Genomic DNA, 23,558 nt, shown 5'->3' with positions numbered 1-23,558 from the left:
ATTGCTATATATCTAATTTTTAAAATGTTTTAGCATTATTTTTTTGGGAAGATTACAGAAATGAGTTATTTACAATGTGGCTATGTGTGGCTTTCTAGAAAACAATAAATCTCTACATTTAGGCTGTGATTGTTACACTTTTTCTGTTGGCCTACAAACCGACCCTGGTCCCACGTCAGAGAAAAATGTGGCCCTTACATGAAAAACTTTGGGGACCTCTGGCCAACTGTAGCTATGTTGGTTCTGGCAACAATGTGACCCCGAAATAAATTAATTCGGTTCAGAAGATGGATGGATGGATGTTTTTACCATCATCAACAGAAAAAAACAATAAAATTGTAGTTAGCGTCGACAAAAAGATAAAACGAGGTGTTAAACGATGTAAAATTATTAATGACAAAATTAAACAAAATCTCATCTGTACATCAGCTTTTCATCAGCTGTCTGCAACCTTTTTCAGATCGGTTCAATGTAACATTGTTTTCACTGACTTGTCTTTACAAGGCTGAAGTGAGTGTCTGATTTTATTCGTGGTTTCCAGTTTCTATTACCTTTTGAGGATTGACTTCATCTTCATCATTTGCAAAATAAATAACTGCAGCTGCTTTAAACTTTACGTGCTCACTAGATTTCATGTAGAAACCGTTAAAATGTGACATAGATTTTTTATTAACCCAGAACTGTCAAATTGGAAGCTCAAAAAAATTAGACACCAATTTCAGTCTTATCTGACTTTTCCAAAAAAGAAAAAGAAAAAAGTAAGTTAAACTGGTATTTTCTAAATATAATAATAACTTGAGCATGTATATTATCGGCATCCTCGTCACATTAGACAGCCGGTTGCTGAATATTATGCATTATTATTATTACAACTTTTGCAGTAAATTCATATTGCCAGACGGAGGGCCGCTGTTGGATGGAGAGGCAGCCTGCCCGGTCCTCCTGAACCTCACGATGCTTTTCTTTTTTCATTTTGAAATTCTTCCTTAATGCAGTATCTGCTCCCGTCTCTGCTCGCCAGCCTCCCGGGGTCGGCGTAGCTGATTGAGTGACTGAACCCGTCATATGTTCAAAGATGAGTCTCTGATTGGTAGATGTGATGTGGTGACCTTGCCAAAGTTTTTTTAGATATTTAAACTCTGGCTGTGCTGCCCAAATTGTGTGTGCACCATTGACTTTTTTTTCCTTATGCAAAAAAAAAGAGACAAGCAAACATTTAAAATCTTTAATTAAGCTCCTATACTTTGAAATTGTCCTAATCATCAAATCTTTCTTCAGTCCTTGAGGATTTACATGAAGTTCACAGGAAAAGACATTTTCTTCACACACTGTACATCAATACCATTGTGTTCGGTCCCAATAAAAGCATTTTCTGAAAACAGTCATGCTTCACTGCCTCTTGGGAATGGGCCATTCATAGAAGGATTTCCAAAGGAAAGGTAACGGAAATTCAACATCCACCTTCTGGTTGCCCACTTTCAGGTATGGTGCTGCATTCTGGGACATCCGTTTCATAGCGTCCACACTGTCCCTGAAGGCGTCAGATATATTTGACTGCAGAGCTCCGACAAACATCTCCGCGCCGTTGTTTATATTCTCCATGTTTACAGAGTTATAGACCTGGTTAATCTTGAGTTTGGTGAAATCTTTGAAATCAGTCGTGCGCCTCTTTGCTCCCTGGATGTGTCGTCTGGAAGTTTTTAGGACCTCTGAATGAATGACGTCAACCTGAGAACGGATTTTTGAGTTTTCATCTTTGAGGTATGCGAGGAGTTGGTCAGCGTTTTTAGCAAAGAGCTGAAGGACACCGTTAAGTGTTTTGGAAGGGAAAAGCATCATTTTGCTACTGGAGTCCTTTATCTGATTATACGCAGATTCTGCAACAGAGGCCAGTTTATCCATGACCTCTTCTCCATTAACAACCAGCTCAGTTGCAGGAAGGGAAACTTTAGTGTTCCTTATGTATGCGGAAGTCTTCTCTATGAGACTGGTAAGCCACTGGACTGCTCCGTCCACAGCTCCTAACACGTACTGACGAGCTTTCTGGTACACCTCAGTGATGGACATCTTAGCTTCTGATCCAGGCACTGAAAACTTTTGTCGATTCAGAAACTGTCTGACAGCATCCAGCAGGGCGTTTGTCCTTATTAGCATGTTTTTCATGCCTTCTTCAGCCATCATCGTTAGTTTGGCACTAATTTCCTGAACATCGATGGACATCAAGCTGTCAGAAGCCGTTCTAAACAGAGATTCACTCCTATCAGAGACCTCCTCCACCCAACTCTGCAGCTCGGTCAGAAACTCTAAAACTTTCCGGTATCCTGTCTCCATAAGACTAGAGACCGTATTTTTCAGCTTCTGACCTCCGCGGTTTAAGTCAAAGCCAAAATGTGCAGAGTGATACTTGTTGATGAACTTGAGAACAGCATCTGTCATCGCAGGAATCTTCCTCTTGAAGCCTTCAGTCGCATCATTGAAGAAATCCAGATTCCAGGCTGTCTGCAGGACTAACTTGTCTGAATTTCTCAGAAGAACCTTAGCACTAAAAACATTGACGTCCTTATCAGGAAGTGACTGCAGCAAGAGAGAAAAACTTTGATTAAACATTTCCAATCAGCACCAGCACTCTCCTGTTGAATCAGCTCTTTTCTGTTGACCTTAACTGCAGCTTTGTTTAATGTGGATAAAAACCACTAGCAGATTTGGAGCAGAGAGCAAGCCTCACCAAGTAGCGGCTGAACAGTTTTCCGTGGAGCTGAGATGGTGACCTCCGCTGAAGATGCAGCGCGAGGAAACCGGCGGATGGAGACGATGCAGATGCAGTGAGGCCGTCTTTGCGTGAAGCAAAACGAAAGCTCACATCAGCAAATGTGCGGCTGGTGACGTCAATGCTGAGAGTGTGTCGGGACTCCCTGTCAGACAGAAATGAACAGAAAAGCTGGCTCCACATTCAACTGAAGCATGTCTGAGCACTGAAGAGGAGAAGGAAAACTCCTAGAACTAAGATGAACTTACGGAACCACGGTGTCACCTCGAGAGGTTTGACGCTTCGTTCTAAAACAGAGAGAGAATCGTTAGTGTTGAAGATGAATTTCCATTATCCTGTGATCCCAGACTGCAGAAAACATCAGCCCTGTGCATCTTCCCGATAGTAGATCACAGAGTTCACCCTACGTGATTCTTGATAATCCACATATTCAAAATATTTAATCTTTTAAAGTTAATAAGAAAAACAGAGAGATCTATCATCCACACATGGAGAGAACAGTGAGCATAGAAGATGTGAGTGACCAAAATGTGTCATCCAGGAGGTCATCAAATAAGCAGGAAAAAAATGGAATGAAGTGAAGACTCAACGAAGTTCATAGTTCATCTGTCAGAAAGAAATCCATCTAAATCTATTAGAGTTCATATAGAAAGTCAAAAAAGTCCACAGGAAGTATGTCAATCCCCTTTTTTCTCTACAAAGTAGGAGTGTAACGATTCATCAACCTAATATATGAATTAATCTACACTCCCACAATTCAACCACATCAATCTGTCTGAGGTAAGTTGTTAATCAAAATGAACTGAATCAACCTATACTTTTATCAAATTGTTTCAAAATGGAATAAATCAATAATTGATTTTGGAAAATCCCATTTGGATTGAGGTGTGATAGGTTTATTTTACTACAACATAAAAACAACCAAAGTCCATGGACCAAGGACCAGTCACACCGGTGGAAGTTTTAGCTAAAGATGTCCTGAATTGATTTAGGTTTTTGAATCGGATAGTTCAAAATGAACCAATATCTAATATAAATTGTATCGTCAACTACAAATTATGATATGAATCATTGTTAAAATGAATCGTTACACCCGTACTAGAAAGGCATTCTAGTGTCACTCTCTAGATGTCCTAGATCTCCTCTCAATGTGTAAATAACTCCTAGTTATGAAGTGGAGGAAATAATTATTTTATACCTTATTGATTTTTGTAGATTTACCCACATAGAAAGAAATTCAGTCTGACATCCTAATTGTTCATTTGAACAATATGAGATAGAAAATCACACACACAAAATAAAGAAATCAAATGTATTTTCATTTAATTGTATAAGTATTTGATCCCCTGGTGTTATGATCCCTGGTCTGGTGTGTATATGCTTTGTGTGTAAGTTTCAGCTCCTGTAGAGGTCCAGTCTCTCCATTGCTACCAGCTCTGCCTCCTACAGAGCTGATTAAGGCTTTAACTATCAAAGCTCCCAGAGTCCCCTCCTTCTGTTGTGGTAGAATTCCTGGAATAAATTTGTTTTTCAGTGTCTGTCTTATCTATGCATGTGAAAGCCTGGTTTTCCTGTTTTAATTATTAATTTATTTTAATCTATTTTTTTTTTTTGGCTCTGTACTCACACTTATTACTTTTAATCCTGTGGTTTTGTTGCTTAAGTTACATTGAGAGTAGTGGTGTTTTACTGGTTGTGTTTCTGTTATTGGGCCTAATACTATCCATCCATCCATCATCTTAACTCTATCCTACTGTTGGTAAAGGCGGGGTACACCCAGGACCAGTTCCCAGTCAGTCGCAGAGCCACACAGTCACACCTAAAGGTTATTTAGAGTAACCAATTAGCTGATGAAGCATGTTTTTGGACTGTGGGAGGAAGCCAAAGTGCCCAGAGAAAACCCGCACACCCACAAGGAGAGCATGCAAACCCACACAGGAAGGACCTAGCCAGGATTCAAACCAGGGCCATGAGGTGAGCGTGTTACTGTGCAGCCTGGTCTAATGCCACGAAACCTGAGCATTTATGTTAATTATTTCAAATGTTAAATCACACTTTGATTTTTGTGTTAATTAGTTTATTTGTTTTTACTTTCCACCATTCACCATAATAAATGGCTGAGGGACCGTCTTTACTCTCCCAGTTTTCATCATTTCCTCTGGTCTGTGTGAACCAGAACTCCTACTAGGGGATCAAATACTTATTTCCCTCAATGAAATGCAAATAAATGCATCTCAATACTTTGATTTTTGATGTCTCATTGTTCAAATGAACCTATTTTTAGGATGACAGCCAATTTCTTCTCAGGTGGGCAAATCTACATGATCAGCAATGGATCAAATAATCTTTTGCTCTACTGTAAGTGTCTCAACCAATCTATGAAGAGATCACAACCACCCTGTAGGAAGCTCGATTCTGTCGCCTCTATCTGCAATCCGACCCACTCATTAACAACCACAACTCGGGGTTGAAGTTTAGTGGAGATCAAGGATGAAGCAGTAAGATGAGAGAAATACCTTTGGACTCTGCTGTCTTCATCCTAACAGACCATTACAAAGTCCACATCTCAGCATACAGTCCATCGAAGACGCATTACAGCGATTGTGTTTAGCATTAACACTAATTGTAGCATTTTTGGTAGTATCCCCACCCAAATGTACTGTCAGACTATCCTGGTCTGAATGCATCCACTTCAAAAGAACAGCAACATCACAGTTAAACATGGTTGAGGTAGTGTTATGATAGGGGGCAGCTTCACAGCTTCAGGATTAGGATGAATTATCAAAACTCAAAGAAAGTTTACTTAATTCAGTGTTAACACAGACATAAACATTTAGCAAGGAAGTATAAAACTACAAAATGTTTATTTTTGTACCTTTAATATGAAATACTCTTACCTTAGCGTGTGCACCAAAACATGTTGCCAGTTGACATTTACATCACTGTGAATGAAGTTGCATATCCCATTTAAAGCCACCAGTCCATTATCGTATTTGACGATTGCAGTGGCTGTTGACACATCAACAGAATATTATGTATTTTGGGGCATTCAGTAGTGTATTTTTTACAGACACGTGCTTTCAAGTTAAGTGAAAAGTGTGCTCTCCTCACCAGTAAGGTCATATTCCAAGAAGGGCATGGTAGAACTGCAGGCAGAGTTGAGTAAACCCGATAGATTAGGGTCCTTCTTCTCCACACTGGCAGTAGTTGACACATTATAAATGGGTGAAGAAACCTTCAACGTAGCACTGAGAGCTCCAAAGAATGGGACAAACACACTTGTGGGCAGATGCAGAACCATTTCAGGGATTTCAAGTTTTTGTTCTGGGATCATAATGGGGGGAATTTCAAAGTTTGGAATGAGACTGGTAATTTCATTCATGCTGACTGTGAGATCCCCAACAGTGACAGATGTTGGCAGAGTGAAAGAAGAGACTATGATTTTATGCAGTGGAATCTTGAACATGAGGAAAGGCATTGTCTGCTGCACATACTCTGTGTTGATGTTGTAACTGGGTACTGACATTACTGGCAAGCCAGGCAGTGTGATATCGAAAGCTGTGGTGGAGATCACTTTCGGTACATCAAAGTTCTTTGGATCCACTGTCAATGGCTCTACATGTAAGTTGGTGAAAGGAACGTCAAAAGCAGGAAGTGAGAATGCAGGTGGAAGAATGAGACGATCCGGCACAATAGGCTCTTCATTCTTAATGGATTTGGAGATATCTCGTATCCAGGAAGGCAGTGTGATGCTGATTTCAGGAATGCTGAAAGTAACACCATTTTCAAATTGTTTAAATGGGATTCCAATAGTATAGCCATCTTTATTCTTTGTGTAAACTATACTACATGAGAAGTTAAGAAACTGTCTGGAGTTTATATTTGTGACCTGATCAAATTTAAGCACATCCCACAGAGTTCTTTGATACACCGGAAGCCTAATGGACTTTAAGAATGCCAGAGGACCCTCCACCTCTCCAGTGAGCCCCAAACGTTGCTCAGATTCATCGTTTGAGATAGATAAATCAGAACAATGAACTACTGATAATAACCTTTGCTTTCCACTCCAGGTGAAGGTCTGTTTCTCAGGACTGCAGGCTAGGTTTATCCCGTGTATGAATCCAACGTCACCAAAGTCACTAACCTGATTACTGTCGGTGTTTGTTGTGATTGTGAGAGTCGCCAAAGGGACAAAGTCAAGTTCTCCTGTTACAGTATGGTTTCCATTTGTGCTGAAAAACTCCAAGTCGAGATTATTGTTGCATTTATAATCGACTTTGGCATACACTTTAATTAACGAAACCCCAACACCCAAATAGTTTTCCAAATCAAAAGAGAAAATGTTTCTGCTTAAACTTCGCTTCAGCTTCTCTTGTCTGTTCATGCTTAATTTTAAGGATGTTCCTGCGGTTGAACTAAAGCCATTGATATTAATGTAGAAACTAGCTTTATTTTCAAAATCTTTGTTTAAATTATACATATCCATTATTGTTATATCTGACTTCCCTTGTGTTGATGACTCAAAAGACAGGTGAGAAGGAAGTCCCTCCAATTCCAATTTCATATCAAAGTTTCCTTTGCCTGTAGACCCAAACAGAGGAATATTAAACATGTATCTTACTTTCTTTTTGGATGAAACATTTGGCTTGGTCTTAGTATTCCCTGAGAGTTCCTGATTAAACTCTAGTTGGAGGAAAGGTAAATTGATTTTAGCAGTGTTGGCTACTGAAGCTTCCAGGCTCTTCTTGGTGAGAATAACAGCACATTCATGGTTTGCTTCTATGTTATTGTGCTCCAGAGACATGATGCATGCCACTTTCAACCCCCTCTTTATTGTCAGGCTACTGGTACCATCAATCTTGCTATTCAAAATGTCAAACACAGATTTTGAGGAAGCTCCAAATCGAGCAACAACATCTGATTGTTTGGAAAGCGCTGCATTGGCACTTAAAGTTATCATGTTAGATTTGAGGGAGAAGTCAAAAGTGAGGTTTCCGAAAGACGGGATTTCAATGTTGTCTTGAACACGTGGCAGAGTGAAACTGGGCAACTTTATTTCTCCTAATGTTTCTGGAACATGCACAACGGGGAATCTCAAGGTTGGCAATACGAGGGTGTATGATGGCACAGAGAAACCCAAGGCTGGAACTTTGAAGCTTGGCGTACTGACCTCTTTGGGAATAAAGTAGCTAAAGGCTGGCATCTCAGCCCTGAATGCAGAAACCTTAATATTTAGTATTGGTATGGTGTATCCAGGGACTCGGAAAATTCTTGGAGGCAGGCCCGAAGTATCAATCTTGTGTTTGATATACTGAGATTTTGCTTCATTGTACGAATCTTTCAGAAGTTTGACAACTTTGTCTCTGCATACTTCAAATTGAGTCCGAATGATTTTTGCATTGTCATTGATGGCACTGTAGATTGGTTCTAGGTGCAATTCAAAACTGTGTGTTTCAGGGTTCTTGTTGTATTGAAGCTTCAGGTTCATGTCAAATGTCTGATGAGGTGTGATAAGCAGATATTTTAATCCAGTGTCTTCCCACAAAGAAAAATCTCTGATCTCTGGAGTTGTGATTTCAATGAAAGGCAAGGACATCCTTGGAATGGAGACAGGAAGAGTAAGAAAATCCAAATTAGCTTCTCCATTAACTGAAGACTTAAGGTAGACATCCAATTTAGTGTTCTCTGCTGTGAAGTTTTGACTGTACTTGTACTGGTTGAATCTCACCAAAGCAATGCAATAGGCACCCTGCTTTTCAGAGTTAAGTACAGCACCGTAGTCATGGTGCAGGTCCACCTTACCAGACAGTTTTAGGGGGAAGAACATTTTTAAATTGAGCTTGTTCTTTACATCAAGAGACATCTCAAATGGATGAATCATAAAGTCCACCCCATTTGACATAGTTCCAATCAGATGTCCATTGAACTCAGCATCATGCGAGGCCGTGAGGGCAGCTTTCAGATCCCCAATATGAGCTTCTCCATTTAAGGCAAAAACACTCTTTTTGATAAATGGACTCTTGGTCTCACAGTTTGCTTCAACAATGATGTGGCTGAAGATGACAGATTCAGCATTAAGTGAGTGTTTTGACATTAGAGTCTTAGAATGTGTCTCACCTGCTAACACAAACTTTGCTGTGCTTAAATCAACACTGAACTCAGCATGGTTGAAGTGAATTCCTTCATCAGTGTAGTCTTGAATGGATCCCTTTCCATCACCACTGGTTTGGCCAACCACTGTTATTCTGCCAGAGTCCATTATTGCTTTTATGTTTTGTTTCATGGATGCCTGGTTTGAAATTTTGATTGATGGGATGTCCAAGTAGTGGTTGTAAGTAGTGTTAATATCTGCATTGATTCCACTCTGTAATGAAAGAGCCACACTGTTGAAGGAGTCCGCTGTGTACATTTGGCTTGTGACTTTTGTAATAGTCGTGGCAGAGACTTCTGCAGACGAGCTTGTGAGTGTCAGATATCCTTTATGATCAATAGAAAAAGCCTTATGTGTTGCTTTCACTGTTTCTGTGAATTGCAGTTTCTTCATTCGAGGGGCTTCCAACAAAGTGGTGGCTTCAAAAGTGTACTCCAGCAGCTCAATAGGAGATTTGGCCTGAGAAGTAAAAGATGCCATAAACTGTGGATTTTTCAGGGAAGATGTTGCATTCTCAATTTTCCCTGTACTTATTAAAGTGTAATGTGGAGAATTTATGCTAAGTTCTCCATAAAGTTTTCCAAAAAATGGTATGCAAATGTCTTTTGATGTGTCTGGAATTGTAATATCTGGAACAGGAAGCATTGTAATTTCAAAGTTTTGCTGTTTTAATTTTGGGATGCTAATGGTTGGTAATTTCTTTTCTGAAAGAGATATTTCAGAAAGGGTAAGGTCTGGCAGTTCAAAAAGATACAGAACCTTTAGGTCTCCAAAGATTTGCTCTGGGTCTGGGATTTTTATCTCAAACGCTCTGATGTTATCTATGATAGTAATGATCTTGGTCTTGATCTCATCAAAGTCTATAGTAAAGGAAGGCACTGTATACAGATTTAGGATGGTAAATTCAGGAACTGATATTTGAGCTGGGATGCTGATCTCCTGCAGCTTGCTCAGCTTGATGGTCAATGGTGGTATTACAAGATCCGTGAGAGGAATATTGATGGATGGAATGTCAATCTCCGCTCTTTTCAACTGTTCCAGTAGATCATTTGTTGCTTGCTTTGCCTGGTTGATGATCTCATTATCACTGGTCATTTGTATAATGTTTTCAACAAGTTGATTAAACTGGGCAGATATGTATGCAACTATATTGCTGTAGGATTCACTGGCTCTCTGAAGATACTTGTACAATTCCTCTCTGATATCCATGTCTACAATCCTTTGCCTAGCATCCTCAAGCATGTCCTGCAGCTTCAACTTTACATCGTTATAAAATGCAGTGTCAATAACATCTTTCAGTTTGTTCAGAGCATCTGCCACCTTTGTTTTTTTTAACTCTTCTAAATATGTGAAGATGGAATTTTGGATTTCTCTTAAGTACTCTCGTAGAGCCTCAATCTTTTCAAGAATCTCATATTTCTCAATCTGATTATTGAGGTACTTAGTCACTTCTATAATCTTCCTGTTTGTCATGTCAACAAATTTGTCGTAATCAAATTCTTTCATTGACTTGATTGTTGAAGAGATAAGCTCATTGAGGTCATGGATGGTTTTCTTTATGTCATATTGTCTGAGCTGCTTTGTCACTGTGTACAAAAAGTCCATCATTTTATCATAAATAAATTCAATTTTGATTGATTTTATTGCCTCAACCATTGACTGCACAGTCTTTTCAATTTTAAATTGTTCAACAAGGTTCACTGTCTGATCCATCAAGTCTTTGGTAATCACATCAAGGTTGTATTTCACAAAGAGATTCTTAAAGTAGGAGTATATGGCATTAAGCTTGTTGGGAATGTCATATTCATCAATCCAATTGACAATAACTTCATTCATGGATTCCATGAATTTCATGATCTCCGATGATGGGATTTGATATGAAAGTTGTTCAATGTAAGAAGGCCAGTCAATCGAGAGTAGTTCATTTTTTACACTCTCTAAGAAAAGGCTGAGGTTGAAGTCTTCAATAGCCTGTTTCAGCTGTGATAATTTCCCCCCAATTGCATCCATGATGCCGTATTTTGAATCAAGCTTCTGTAGGAATGCAGCACTGCTTTCCTTGAGCTTTTGCAGATCAACTTGTTGGATGATATCTTCCAAGAAAGCCAGCACTTTAACTAGAGACTCCTTTATTTTGTATTTGTCGTCAAATGCTTTGAGTTGGTCTTCAGCATATGACAGCATGCTTGATAGCTTTTCAGTTAGCTCCTCTGACTTGGCATACTCCTCAATTGTAGAAATTAGATCTTTGACTTTAGTTGCAGTGTCTATTATTGTGTTTTCAATGTTTTGTTTCAAATTACTCACCACAAGCTCCATGTCATCCATTGTTATAGAAAATTCATTGATCCAATAATCCAGTTTCTCCTTCACTTTATTCACTTTGTTCTCCAAGTCGATTGCCCGCAAGAAGCTTTTAACCTTTTTTGGTAATTGGTCTAAACTGGCTCTGAAGTCGGTAATGCACTTATTAACATCTAAATTCCTTATCATTTTATGGAGTGATTCTAGGCCTTGTAGAAGTGTGTTCTTGAGCCTCTCAAAAGCAACAGGAAAATTTTGGGCGAACGGAATTTCAATGATATGACAGTCACTGTTCTTGTCGTACTTTAGAAATCCGTCCAAACTGAATTTTTCTGTTTCTCTTTTTGATTTATTTTGTTTGCTGATAATGTTTGTTTGTATTACTTCTGAAAATTCAATTCCAAACTTTTCAGGATTGTTGTAGGCACTGATGCTCTGCTCAAAGACATGGTTGTTCAGGTTGGAGTTTACTTTCCAATCTGCAGATTGGTCGTTTGGAGAAAGGAGGCCTTCCAATTTGCTAACTAAGCCAGTGGAATACTCTCCACGGGAGAGACGGTGCATTGTTGATACCTGGACATCATGTGACATTGCAAGAACAAGTGGTGCAACTTTGACCAGCAGTTTGCTGGATATCCCCCCATTGTGCTTCCCATGTAGATGTATTTCTCCTTCACTATTGGCAAGTGCATCAATTGTCAGACTGAAGGGCAGGGCCATGGTGCGAATGGAAACATCAACATGAAGAGGTTCAGAATTTATTCGGGCCTGACAGTTTGATATTGAAGCAAGTCCAGCGAATTCTATCTCACAGAAGTGACTTAATTGGGCATTCATTATGATTCCAGATGTACTGTATTTCACAGAACCAGCCAAATCTTCATAGGTGAACTCATAAATATGTTTGATGTTGTTGTCTTCCCCATAGGCTCCCTTTACACTTCCACTGAGATCCAGCTTTAGTGGCTCAAGCTTCACATGGCCTTCGTTGTTCAAACTAAGGTCATAAATACCAAGGTCATTGGTCATGTCAATCAACATAACAAACGGCTTTAAATCAACTTTAGTGTCTTGTTTGTAGTAAATGTCATCACAGATTGTGCTGTCAGATTTGGAATGAAGGGAGAGTTTCCACAGACTCAGAGCCAGTGTGTGGCTGTGTTCTGTTCTCATTTGCTTCAGAGTTCCCTCTGCATTTCCAGTGAAGGTCAGAGTTCCTTTTTTCAATTCGATTTTTATGTTGTTTGAGGCAGCTGCATCATACGCATAGCCCTTGAGGTCACTATAGAAAGCAGCCTCTGAAGCTGTGAGTTTACCCTTAATGTTCAGCTCCCCCCTGCCCTCTTCACCCATGGCCTTGGTCATAGATGAGAGTGATGCTCCAGTGGTGTTTAAAGCGCCATCAAAGATATTCTCCACTGTAACTGGACTGCACTGAATGTTATTTGTTCCTCCAAAGGTTAGACCATTTCTTCCAATCCTCACATTTGCCTTATGTAATGCTCGGCCTGCCTCAGAGATCAGGGAACCCTCTGACATCATTTCAAGTCCATTTGGATCCAGGGATCCAGATATAAGAGAATATATTCTTCCTGTGTCATCATTTCCTTGCGATTCAATTCTGAGCATGGACATTTGACTTGATATCCCAAGCTCAACTTGGTTGCTAAACAATTTACCCATAGCTGCCCCAGCAGCATTGCACTTTAGGATAAGTTGTGCGTCTTTGTACTTCAGCTCTGCCACATGTTTAAAGGTGTCTCTGGCCACACTAGTTCTGGACACAAGGTTCAACTCAGCCTTAGCATAGACTCCACGGATCGTGTTGTGAAATCTAATAAAAGGTGAGTTAAAGCGTAACATTAACTCTCCTTGTCCTTCTCGGTCCAGAGGACGTACGTTATATTTGTGCATGTAGTACGCGTTGGTGTAGAGTGACCCAAGTCTAAGTTGTCCCTCCAAAGTTCCATCTCCTGATACTTCATCTGAATTCAGAGTGGAAGTTGAATAAGCGGAATAGTCCAGAGAGGCATGCAGGCCTAACGGACTGGAGGCCTTCATCCTGTAATATGCATTTGCATTGAATTTGCTACCTACTCTTAAGGTTTCCATAGCACTGAAGCTCAAGTCAACAAGGTTATGGCTAAAGGAAGTATTGAGCAGATATTTGAGGTTTTCATCAGCTCTTCCCAATAACATCCCGACTCCTTAAAGCAAATAAGGAAAAAGACAATTTTAAAACAAAGGCAAATATGTCATAGATGTAAGTCTGTAGTATCTGATTTTCCTTTCTTATACCAGTGTGTTCCTAATCTCTCCTTTCCAGAAATACTTTAATTTGCTAAAAAAAAAAAAATAGAAAACAAGATGCTTACCTTCAAGTTTATAGGAGAGCAGACTCAGTGGGGACTGAGCTATGGACTTGTACTGAACAACATAGCTGGGAGCATTGACAGTATCGTTGCCCAAGGAGATCGAGCCATCCCAGTCATAAAGGTTGCTGTGGATCTTGGTCGATACTTCAGCCAGACCAAAGAGAGGAGCGTTAAAATCCAAAGAAGGTGGAATTGTGAATGTCGGAAGAAAGTATGTTTTGGCTGGGATGTACAAGCCTATTGGTTTTAAAGCTATAGCTGGGACAGAGACAGACTTTGGAAAGTTTAAGTCTTCTGACTTTTTGCCCCCAAATGGAAGATGAAAGGAGAGGAACTTTGTGTCCTTGTTGAACTGATATCGGAACAGACTGTCACTGTTGACATAAAATACAATGCATAATTAAGAATAAAATTTATTAAAAACTGTGAGCTTAGTAGCATTTCAGGCTAAATAAATGTACTTGTAAAATACTTGAAAACACTTACACTTCCCAAAATAGTTTTTCCGGCAGAGCAGGCAAAGTGAGATCTGAGATGCTCCTCTTACTTCGTAGGCTTGCAAGTGACGGGAAGCGTGCCGTCAGTTTGTCGAGCCAAATGTTACCTGCCTTTAGAGTGGCAATAAAAAAATCCCAATTTAACAAAGCAGTTTAGACTGGCTTCAAGCTCCACAGAACAGACATTGGAACTAGGTCATGCAAAAAAAGAGCTCACGGTTAATATGGTATATTTCACAGAGATTAGCAGTAATTCAAGAGAAAGATTGTGAACTTAAATCCAGGAGCTGACCTGTTCTGAGTCTATGGTTTTTAAAAAATGAACCTGATGGCTTCAAAGATCTTCAGGATAACAAATATGGTGGACTGTTTTGAAAGTCTAAATTCTCACATTGTTATTTGCAAATTGGGCTTTGGCATTTAGCTGTCAGAAGTTTGACTTCCCTTTTATCTCTTCATAAGTTAGGTTTATACCTAGGTTCATAAACAAATGTTGGCGCGTCTATCTCTTGGATCTACCAAATAAAACCTTACCCCACACTTCATTTTTTTAAGATTAATAAATACATTTGTTGAAATGCTAGTTTCCACCTCATCTCACACTGCATGATGACCACTTTGTCTCATTGATCAAAAGCAGTTACAATGCTGTTGGTTTCTCTACATTTCACTTTGCAGGCCTTGGCCAAGCCGTGCTGTTATCTTTTGGAAAAAATGCTGTAAACTTTAGAACTGACAAGTAAAAGACCTGCTTGGTCTTTTATATTTCCCACATGATGAACTAATGAATTCAAATGTAAAATTATATGATTTTTACTTGATTTTTAGTTCATACACACCAATGAACGTGATTCAGATCAATAAAACTTGTGCTTGTCTGAGGTTATTTAGCTTGCTGACAGTTTATCAAGTGACTTTGAACAGGAGCATCTGTGTCCTATAAACCATGTTTCTGGTGGAAGCATTAACGTGTGTGTTCAGAGTTTTTCTACACCATCTCCAGACTATCACATCCAAGATACCGAGAATGTTTTAGTTGAGACACTAAGTAGATTAGAAGTGTTCTTGTTGCCGTAAAATTAGACATGTAGAGGGATTAGAAAGTGAAAAATCAAACAAAAACGAGAGTCTAAAATTCAATATGGAAATATTTTCTATGTCATAATCAAGCAATATGCCCAAGATTGATTGATTGGTTCAATTAAACTTGAGTTCTAGCATTGATTAGCACAGCGATCTAATTTAACCTATTTCTTCTTGATCAGAAACAGTTATACATTTACCTCAATACCCTTGGTGACTATGTGGCGTAGTTTCATATCAGTATTAGTCACCCTCTGGTCCAGGAGATCATCTACGTACTGCTGAAGCAGCTTGTGACGCTCTTTTGCATTTGGTATAACTTTCTCTATCTCTGAATTAAGATGTGTTTTTAATTCCACTTCAAACTTGTCCTCATCTGTAAAGACAACATCAAAGTATGTCCCTTATAAAAACAGATAACTGAATCTTTCAAATGTTTCCTTTCTACTGTGAAAAACAGTTACCGTATTTCAGTGAAAAACAGTTACCGTATTTCAGTGAAGTTTTCTGTTGGTAGGAAGTCCCAGGGAGGAGAGCAACTGTCTCAACATCAAAGAGCACATGTTCATCCTTGTTCAGGAATGCCAGTACAGACCCATTGGTCTTCAGTGGGGGGATGTCCACATGGACCTGTACCAGGGCCTCTTTCAAGGTATCAAGTCTACATTTAAAAAAACTTTGAGTTTTACGAAATAGCGCTTGTCATTTTTTCCCACAACTGCATCACAAACATACCTTGCACGTCCAACAAACATCAGCTGTGGGATGTTCTTGTTGGTGATGTCGATGGTGATTCCTCTGAGCATTTTTTCACTATATTCACTGTCACTTACTGCCATCTTTACTACTGCTTCCACGTCATAGTCGGGAATGAGGAGCTCGGTTAAAATGAGGTTCTTATTATGATTGTACTTCACAGATGCTGTGACTTCCATTGGTTCTTCTCCTAGAAACAACGAGAGTTAAGGTTATGTGGCAGGATGGTTTAATCAGGCTGATGTGCAGGTGCAGATAATCCTACCCAGGTGCTGCTAATAAGCACCTGGTCACTATAAAAGGGGACTGAGCTGACATATCCAGATTCTTGGGCTGAGACTAACTCCCTTCACAGGTTGCCACTGGGCTCCACTGCCCGTGCAGTGGTAGTTGGAAGACCTAGTCGTATTGCAAATCAGCATGCGACTAGGTAGAAGTGAATTTGAGTAAATTGCTTCCTACAGGTAATTTCAACACTGGTCTGTGTGGCGCATCCCTCTTTACCCTGCATGTTCTCTGGCCGCTGAGGTAATTCCCTGCTGCCTGTCTTTCTGGTTTGCTTCCACAGGGTTATGTAGGTGGAACCCGCTGCTGTTTTGGGGTCTTTTTTTTCTGTGTCTGGTTTTATCAATCAAGACTGGCTACGGATGCTCCACGGGTCCTCCACGTCAGCTCCACTGGGTCAACCGCACAGCTGCAACCCCTGCACTCCCTCTGCTCAGCGGATCATATTGGTGCTTCTGGAACCTGGTGGCCTGTCGGGACTGGTACTCCTACGTTTTGCCGGAGTCCTGCTGGAGCAGCCGACGGACTAACGTTTTTTACTTGATTCTTTTATTGACCTGTATACCGCAAAGGGCCTATTTGCCTGTTCATTTGTTTTAATCTTTCAGAGCTGCGGCAAAAGGGACTGGTTCTCAAGTGGACATTCTGGTTGTTTGGTGCTGTTCCCTGGGTTTTGTGCTTTTCTTTTATGTTTATGCATGCGTTTGTTTTTGGTTATTTATTCTGCTTGAGCAACCAGGTCTCTGTTGCAGGTGGGCTCTAGGCCCCAATGGGTTTTATCACAGGTTTTTTACTAACTCATTACTTTTAAACTATTTATAAATAAACTTTTTTTAAATCTGGAACCACGCCTCCATCTGGTTTGAGTCCCCCTTTAGTGTGTGCCTGAACCGCTCGTGTTCCCACAGTTAGATAAGACATGATTACACTTTATTTGTCCCACGGTAAAGACATTTCCATGTTCCATACTGCTCAGAAGTCACAGACACCTCTGTGGTTGTACTGGACAACTGCTGTCCCAAATGTGGAACTATTTGACTATTTGTCAAAGGATTTCAAAAGTTTTCTCTCATACTTGTACCTTCTGCTTTCAAGGTAAGCTTCAGGGACTCAACTTTGTGTCGACCCCTTTTCCCCTCTCTTACTGTTTCATCGGTGAAGGTGGCGGTGTACTCTGACACTTTTCCAGTCGGCTGGATTTCAACTGCGAATCTAAAGAAGGCAGGACACAAATTTAAGCTAGTTTGGATTTCTTGTATTCTTTAAAAAAAAACAGAATCTTGAGCACTTTTTCTTACCTTGTGTCTTGATTCAAAAGGTAATATGGGGCCAGATTATCTGAAGAACTATTGTAGTAATGCAGTATTGTGCAAAGGTTTAATCCCCTTAAAAAGGGGCGACAGTCAGTTGAGTCTACACGATCCTCCACTGGAAGGGGCACAATCTTTGTTTGACCAGATGATATGGACAGTAGCTGGTTGCTACATGTAAACAAACCAGGGGTGAGATCCAATTTCAAATTTTATCCAACCTATCAGAGGTGCTACTGACCTGATGCTGAACACTTGAGTGTTGGACGTAGGGGCAGGAATCGAAACTCTGACCTGGTTTCGGCTTATCGAGATTTTAGCATTGAGTGAGCTCTCATGGTACATGTTGGTATGCATTTGAATCCCTGCATCCACATAGTCTGGGATCTGCACACCCATATGAGTGATGAACTCCAGGCCAACTGAAGGCATGAAGGACAAACTAGTCTGAGGGACAAACAAGGGATAAAAGCAAACAAGATAGAGTAAAGGTGTAATACCAATTTGCTGATTTACTCTGGTCCGTCTCTGTGTTGCATTTACACAAACATTAGACACGTCATTAATCAATCGAAATGTCTACATTGCCTCCGTCATGTCTGTGTCTGATGTTGGTCTCTCCGTAATACAAAACAAGCTTTCGCAAGAGTTCTCTTTCAGTTCGTCGACACGTCAGTATCACAGCAAAAAGCCAGTGAAATGGGAAACAGGTCTATATTTCAAAATAACTGTTGTTTTACTTTCAAAAATAACATTTTTTAAAATGTTTTTTTTTTATTTAAGGGGACGTACCCAAGCAATGACACGTTATCCATTTTTTACCATGGACGATGAAAGTTTANAAAAAAAAAAAAAAAAAAAAAAAAAACATCCTTTATAACACAAAATATGTAGGAGAAGGCATGAGACCTGATTGCTTGAACTTTGGATGAGCATCGAGAGCGTGATGAACTACTCAACATAGTGTCAAGTAAAGTACAAACCACTCCTCTGGAAGCCAGGGGATAGAGGGGATGGACCAGAGACACAATGGAGACAATGTAAACTAACAGTCATGAGACCACATGCACCGCAGACGAACCAGTGCACTCTCACTGCTGCAATAAACAATGATTCAAACAGGTGAAGGATAATCAATTAGATACAAGTTACAATACTTACCATTGCTGAAGGAATCAAGCCTCCTCTGACCCCAGGTGCAAACACACCAGAGATGGAGAAGGTCAGAGGGAAACCAGAAGCAGTGGGTAGACTGAAGGCGTTCTCCATGAAGATGTAGTGGAAAAACAGCTCATTTTCAGTACTAGATGTCAGTTTATTGAAAGCCTTTTGGGAAAAATAGAACACACGGGGAAAAAACACTTAATGTCACTGTATATGCAATTTTTTTTTTTTTTTTTACAAATTTATAATTACAGAGATATCGATTTTATAATTTCTGTTAGTACATTTTTTAAATTAAAATTTCAACATTTAAAAAGCAGGTAAAGAAAACAATCAGAGCAAATACTGTCATTTACTTTTTTTGTAAAACAAGTATTTGTTTTAGAGGAAAATCTAGATTTATATTGGACGACCGACTTTAGCTTTGAATATTTTTTTTTCAGCACTGTTTTGACAAACAGCAGCATTCGTCACTGGTTTGTAGCTGTATTAAATTTCATCAGAATCTGATCTTGATGATTGTTTGTGCAATCATCCTTTTCTTTGGAATACATGGAAATTTCCCACCATCTTTACAGTTTTTGTAGTAAACGGACTGTTTCCAGAACTCTTAACGCTGAAAATTTGGCCATTTTATAACAGATGATTTCTGGCAGAGAAGTTATTATTAAATATTATAATATTTTTTGATGAGCAGTTAAAGTTTTCAGTTAAACCATTTTAATTGTGTGAATGCTGCTTTTTCCCAGAGTGCTCTGGGAATATGGGGTCCGGGGAGCCTTACTCAGGGCTGTCCGGTCTCTGTATGACCGGAGCAGGAGCTTGGTTCGCATGGCCGGCAGTAAGTCAGACCTGTTCCCGGTGCATGTTGGACTCTGGCAGGGCTGCCCTTTATCACTGGTTCTGTTCATAGTCTTTATGGACAGAATTTCTAGGCGCAGCCAGGGGCCGGAGGGGATCTGGTTTGGGGACCACAGGATTTCCTCTCTGCTTTTTGCAGATGATGTTGTTCTGTTGGCTCCATCGAACCGGGACCTCCAGCATGTATTGGAGCGGTTTGCAGCCGAGTGTGAAGCGGCCGGGATGAGGGTCAGCACCGCTAAGTCTGAGGCCATGGTTCTGGACCAGAGAAAGGTAGTTTGCCCTCTCTCAGTGGGTGGAGTGCTCCTGCCTCAGGTGGAGGAGTTTAAATATCTTGGGGTCTTGCTCACGAGTGATGGAAGATCGGAGCGTGAGATCGACAGGCGGATTGGAGCTGCGTCCGCTATTATGCGGTCGCTGTACCGGTCTGTTGTGGTGAAAAGAGAGCTGAGCCAGAAAGCAAAGCTCTCGATTTACCGGTCGATCTTCGTTCCAGAACTCACCTATGGTCATGAGCTCTGGGTCGTGACCGAAAGAACAAGATCCCGACTACAAGCGGCTGAAATTAGTTTTCTCTGGAGGGTGGCTGGACGCTCCCTTAGAGATAGGGTGAGAAGCTCGGTCACCCGGAGAGCTCGGAGTAGAGCCGCTTCTCCTCCGCATCGAGAGAAGCCAGTTGAGGTGGTTCGGGCATCTGGTCCGGATGCCTCCTGGACGCCTCCCTGGTGAGGTGTTCCGGGCATGTCCCACTGGGCGGAGGCCCCGGGAAGACCCAGGACACGCTGGAGAGACTATGTTTCTCGGCTGGCCTGGGAACGCCTCGGGGTCCCCCCAGAGGAGCTGGAGGAAGTGGCCGGGGAGAGGGAAGTCTGGGCATCTTTGCTTAGACTGCTGCCCCCGCGACCCGGTCCTGGATGAAGCGGAGGAAGATGGATGGATGGATGGATGGATGAATGCTGCTTTTTTTTAGGGTACTTTGGAGTTTAGCTAATATTTCAGCTACATTCTAGCTTTTTTGGGTACTCTAAGTTATTTTCCTGTTTTTTAGGCTAATTTAGAATTTAGCTAATACATTAGCTTTATGCTCACTGTTTTGGTTAAAACAGACATTTTAACAGCGTTTATTTTAGACTTATTTGACATTTAGCTAATATTTTATCTTGCTATCAACTTAAGTGCTTTCAGCTATCAGATACAGTTTTTTTAGCTATCAATTTCAGCATCTTCAGCTATCAGCACTTCAGCAGGCTAATTCAGCTTACAGCTTTCGCACCAGCATTATTGTAGGTAATGCAACATATTTAGTTTCAACTGTAAGTCATCTTGTGGAGTTGATACCATAAAGCCGCTCTGACCTGTGCTGGTAGCACCCGGGTGAGAATATGCTGGTACATAGATAAAGTCTCCAAAGTTTTTCGCATCTCGCTGGTCTTCAAATATCCAATCTCCTCTCCCAGAAGCCGAAGGTAGGCGGTGGCTTCAGGGGCTTCGGACAGACGCACATCCTGCAGCAGCTTCTGAAAGATGTCTCTGAAGGCTTTCAGGTGGTCCTCTGTCACCTGGAAATGAAACAAGCATAAAAATGAGTTCTGGAGCAAGGTTTCACGGGATTTGCAAGTATGGAAACCTTCCCACCTGTCTCTTCATTCTCTCCTGACGAGGATAAATTCTATCCAGAACTTCTTTGAGCATTGGAGCCTTATCACCTAATAAGTTCAAAAGTCTGGAGATGGATTCAGAGAAGAAGCCTTTCTCCCCAAAAACAGCATCAATTGTGGGCTCGAATCCCGCCCCTTCCACTCCAACCTTGAATGGTAAAACTTTATATATCTAAGTTGTCTTTGGCTTGGTTTCAAGTGGAGTTACAGTTTGGGATCTCACCTCCAACATGTCATGACTGAAGCCAAAAGCCCTCATGGTGGTCTCCAATATCACCTCCTTTGGCAGTGTGTCTCTGCCATCGAAGATGACATTACTCTGAACTGAGCCCAGGGGGGACTCCATCTTGTAGTTGCGTGACATACCATGGAAGACGTTGTTTTGAGGTGCCAGCTCACCTTGCAGGACCATCTCAATGCCCTCTTTCAATCTGGGGAGAGAAGGATATGTATTTTTAATTCAGCTGTATTATTTCTTTATCTTTATTTCTTGTCCTCATAAATCTCCACACCAATCCCATGCTACATGTTTGATTAATTGACTTATTTTGTCTTACTCAGGTTAGAGTTGGTTCATTGAGGATGTAGACGTGGTTTTTTGTCACTTGCTTTGACATCTTACTGGACTTCACTTTAGCCTCACCTGTTAAACAGCTTGTCTTTTATTGTGATGGTTTCTGCCTTTTTTATTTTCTATGGATGAAAGGGCCTTGGAAGCTGCTGTCATTCAAACACAGCAGCAGGAGTGAAGCTCACTGTACCAGAAGAGTCTCTGAATGATGTCATAAACCCAAACATGGAGACATGATTACCAATGTCTTAGTCGAACTCTTCAAAATAAATAAACCTGATCTCTTAACATCCTTCATGTCTTTTACGCACTGTAAATAAAATAAAGACAGACACCACTCCATGTAGCGATCAGGCTAGAAACATTAGCTCGTAGCTCCTCCCACACATGGCTGCGGTGTCAGGCTTATGGACACATTTTTGGACAAGCGTTGAGCAGCAAATTCGCCACACGGCAAAGAGGGGCGAATGACCTAAATTTAGCATTTTAGCATTAGCAAATTTAGCGTTCTGAACTTAACTTCACTCTACTGTCTAACTACATAGCCACAAGGGGGGGCGAGTCTTGGCCTCCCTGTGCCGGTCCCCAGCCTTAATAAAGTACAGGGTTGTGTTTAGTAGAGCGTCTGGTGTAAAAATCTCTGCCAAACCAAATGTGTGCACTGGTGAAAGCTGATTTGCTGTGGCAACCCCTGATGGGATGTGCCAATAGGAAAAGAAGAAGAGTGTGAGAGTCATGTTCACACCAGGCGATAGTTTGTAATCTGTAATTAGTCGTCTCTTTGGTCTTAAGTCTGTGCTAGTTGTGACAACATCCCTTTTTTTTGACCCAGTTTCACTTTGTCATATTAAAGTACAGTTTACATTCTTTGGTTTCTTGTTTGGGTTTTTTTATCTTTGGTCTCCTGCTTTTCAAAATCTTCAATGACGCGAAAAAATGAAAACAAGGTTTAAAAGAAAAGCTAAAAAGTGGATGAGTCACTAAAAAGAAAACTACAGTTTTACAGAAATAGAGGGGTTTATTAGTTTAAATCAGAAGAGTCACGGGGAGTTGATGTTATGCAGAATAAAGGTAGATCAGCCAGATGTTGTGAATAACCTTGAAAGCACAAAGGAATTGATGAAACGAAAATTGATGGACAAATTTAGTTTTTGGATTGATTTTAAAAAGTGCTCCAGATATGAAGAGAGGGAGCATTGGGGGCAGAAAAACCGAATGTCGCCCTGGGAACTGGAGAAAGTAGTAGGTGGGAAGCAGATGCTTTGAATGACTTTGAAAACATTTATAAAAATGCACTGAATTCATAAATGGGTTAAAAAAAAAAACATTTTTTGTTCCTGGTCACTCACTGGAGCATCTGCGGGTCGTCAGAGCTGAGGATGTTGTGCAGGTGGGAGACCACGAAGCTCCTCAGTTGTTCATCTCTCTCCTTCACCAGGCTGCTCACCAAGTCTCTGAGCAGAGCTCGGTCGGGCTTCTTCATCAGAACCAAATAAGCAGCTATCCGTTTTTCAGGAGGGCTCTGGGTGTCCTGGTACAGCTCCATGAGAGAGCTCCTGATCTGTGCACAAGAAACCTTAACATCAATCAGAATAAATGCCTGATCAGAATAAAAAAGCGTCATGTAAACGCGCATATTTGAAATACTTGACATCTGATTGAGATAAGTTATATCGAATGTTGATCCAATAGTGGTGCATGTAAGCAATTCATTCCAATTGTGTGTCATTACTGTGCTGGATTTGACATCATGCATAGATGGTATGGCAATCCAGA

At 40.6% G+C, this 23,558-nt stretch overlaps 1 protein-coding gene and 1 long non-coding RNA gene across 5 annotated transcripts in view; one reads left to right on the top strand and one right to left on the bottom strand.

Annotated features, from left to right (window-relative positions):
• Positions 1 to 1,210: 1,210 nt before the first annotated feature.
• The window catches only part of apoba (apolipoprotein Ba), a 36,110-nt gene continuing 13,762 nt past the window's right edge, over positions 1,211 to 23,558 (bottom strand). The window contains exons 12-29 of one of the 4 annotated variants that reach the window (XM_024266388.2): positions 23,132 to 23,343; positions 21,435 to 21,642; positions 21,189 to 21,359; positions 20,909 to 21,112; positions 18,690 to 18,854; positions 17,770 to 17,975; positions 17,517 to 17,699; positions 17,300 to 17,430; positions 15,913 to 16,123; positions 15,666 to 15,838; positions 15,378 to 15,553; positions 14,084 to 14,205; positions 13,598 to 13,971; positions 5,879 to 13,429; positions 5,665 to 5,776; positions 3,016 to 3,054; positions 2,726 to 2,912; positions 1,211 to 2,574 (exon numbers count right to left, since the gene is read on the bottom strand). In XM_024266388.2, coding sequence (XP_024122156.1) covers positions 1,390 to 2,574; positions 2,726 to 2,912; positions 3,016 to 3,054; positions 5,665 to 5,776; positions 5,879 to 13,429; positions 13,598 to 13,971; positions 14,084 to 14,205; positions 15,378 to 15,553; positions 15,666 to 15,838; positions 15,913 to 16,123; positions 17,300 to 17,430; positions 17,517 to 17,699; positions 17,770 to 17,975; positions 18,690 to 18,854; positions 20,909 to 21,112; positions 21,189 to 21,359; positions 21,435 to 21,642; positions 23,132 to 23,343 — 11,610 coding nt within the window. In that variant the 3' untranslated portion in view covers positions 1,211 to 1,389. Of the gene's footprint in view, positions 2,575 to 2,725; positions 2,913 to 3,015; positions 3,055 to 5,664; positions 5,777 to 5,878; positions 13,430 to 13,597; positions 13,972 to 14,083; positions 14,206 to 15,377; positions 15,554 to 15,665; positions 15,839 to 15,912; positions 16,124 to 17,299; positions 17,431 to 17,516; positions 17,700 to 17,769; positions 17,976 to 18,689; positions 19,195 to 20,908; positions 21,113 to 21,188; positions 21,360 to 21,434; positions 21,643 to 23,131; positions 23,344 to 23,558 lie in introns of those variants that run through there. The other 3 variants (XM_036209896.1, XM_036209897.1, XM_036209895.1) reach the window with 3 other exon arrangements.
• Positions 16,247 to 16,857, top strand: LOC118597990. The gene is made up of 2 exons (XR_004947021.1): positions 16,247 to 16,397; positions 16,502 to 16,857. It is a non-coding gene; the product is annotated as an uncharacterized LOC118597990 (long non-coding RNA).

This window comes from Oryzias melastigma, linkage group LG22 (genome assembly GCF_002922805.2).
Source record: "Oryzias melastigma strain HK-1 linkage group LG22, ASM292280v2, whole genome shotgun sequence".
Lineage (NCBI taxonomy): Eukaryota > Metazoa > Chordata > Actinopteri > Beloniformes > Adrianichthyidae > Oryzias > Oryzias melastigma.
Note: the sequence above shows the minus strand (reverse complement) of the source record. Positions and strands in the feature narration are given on the sequence as shown.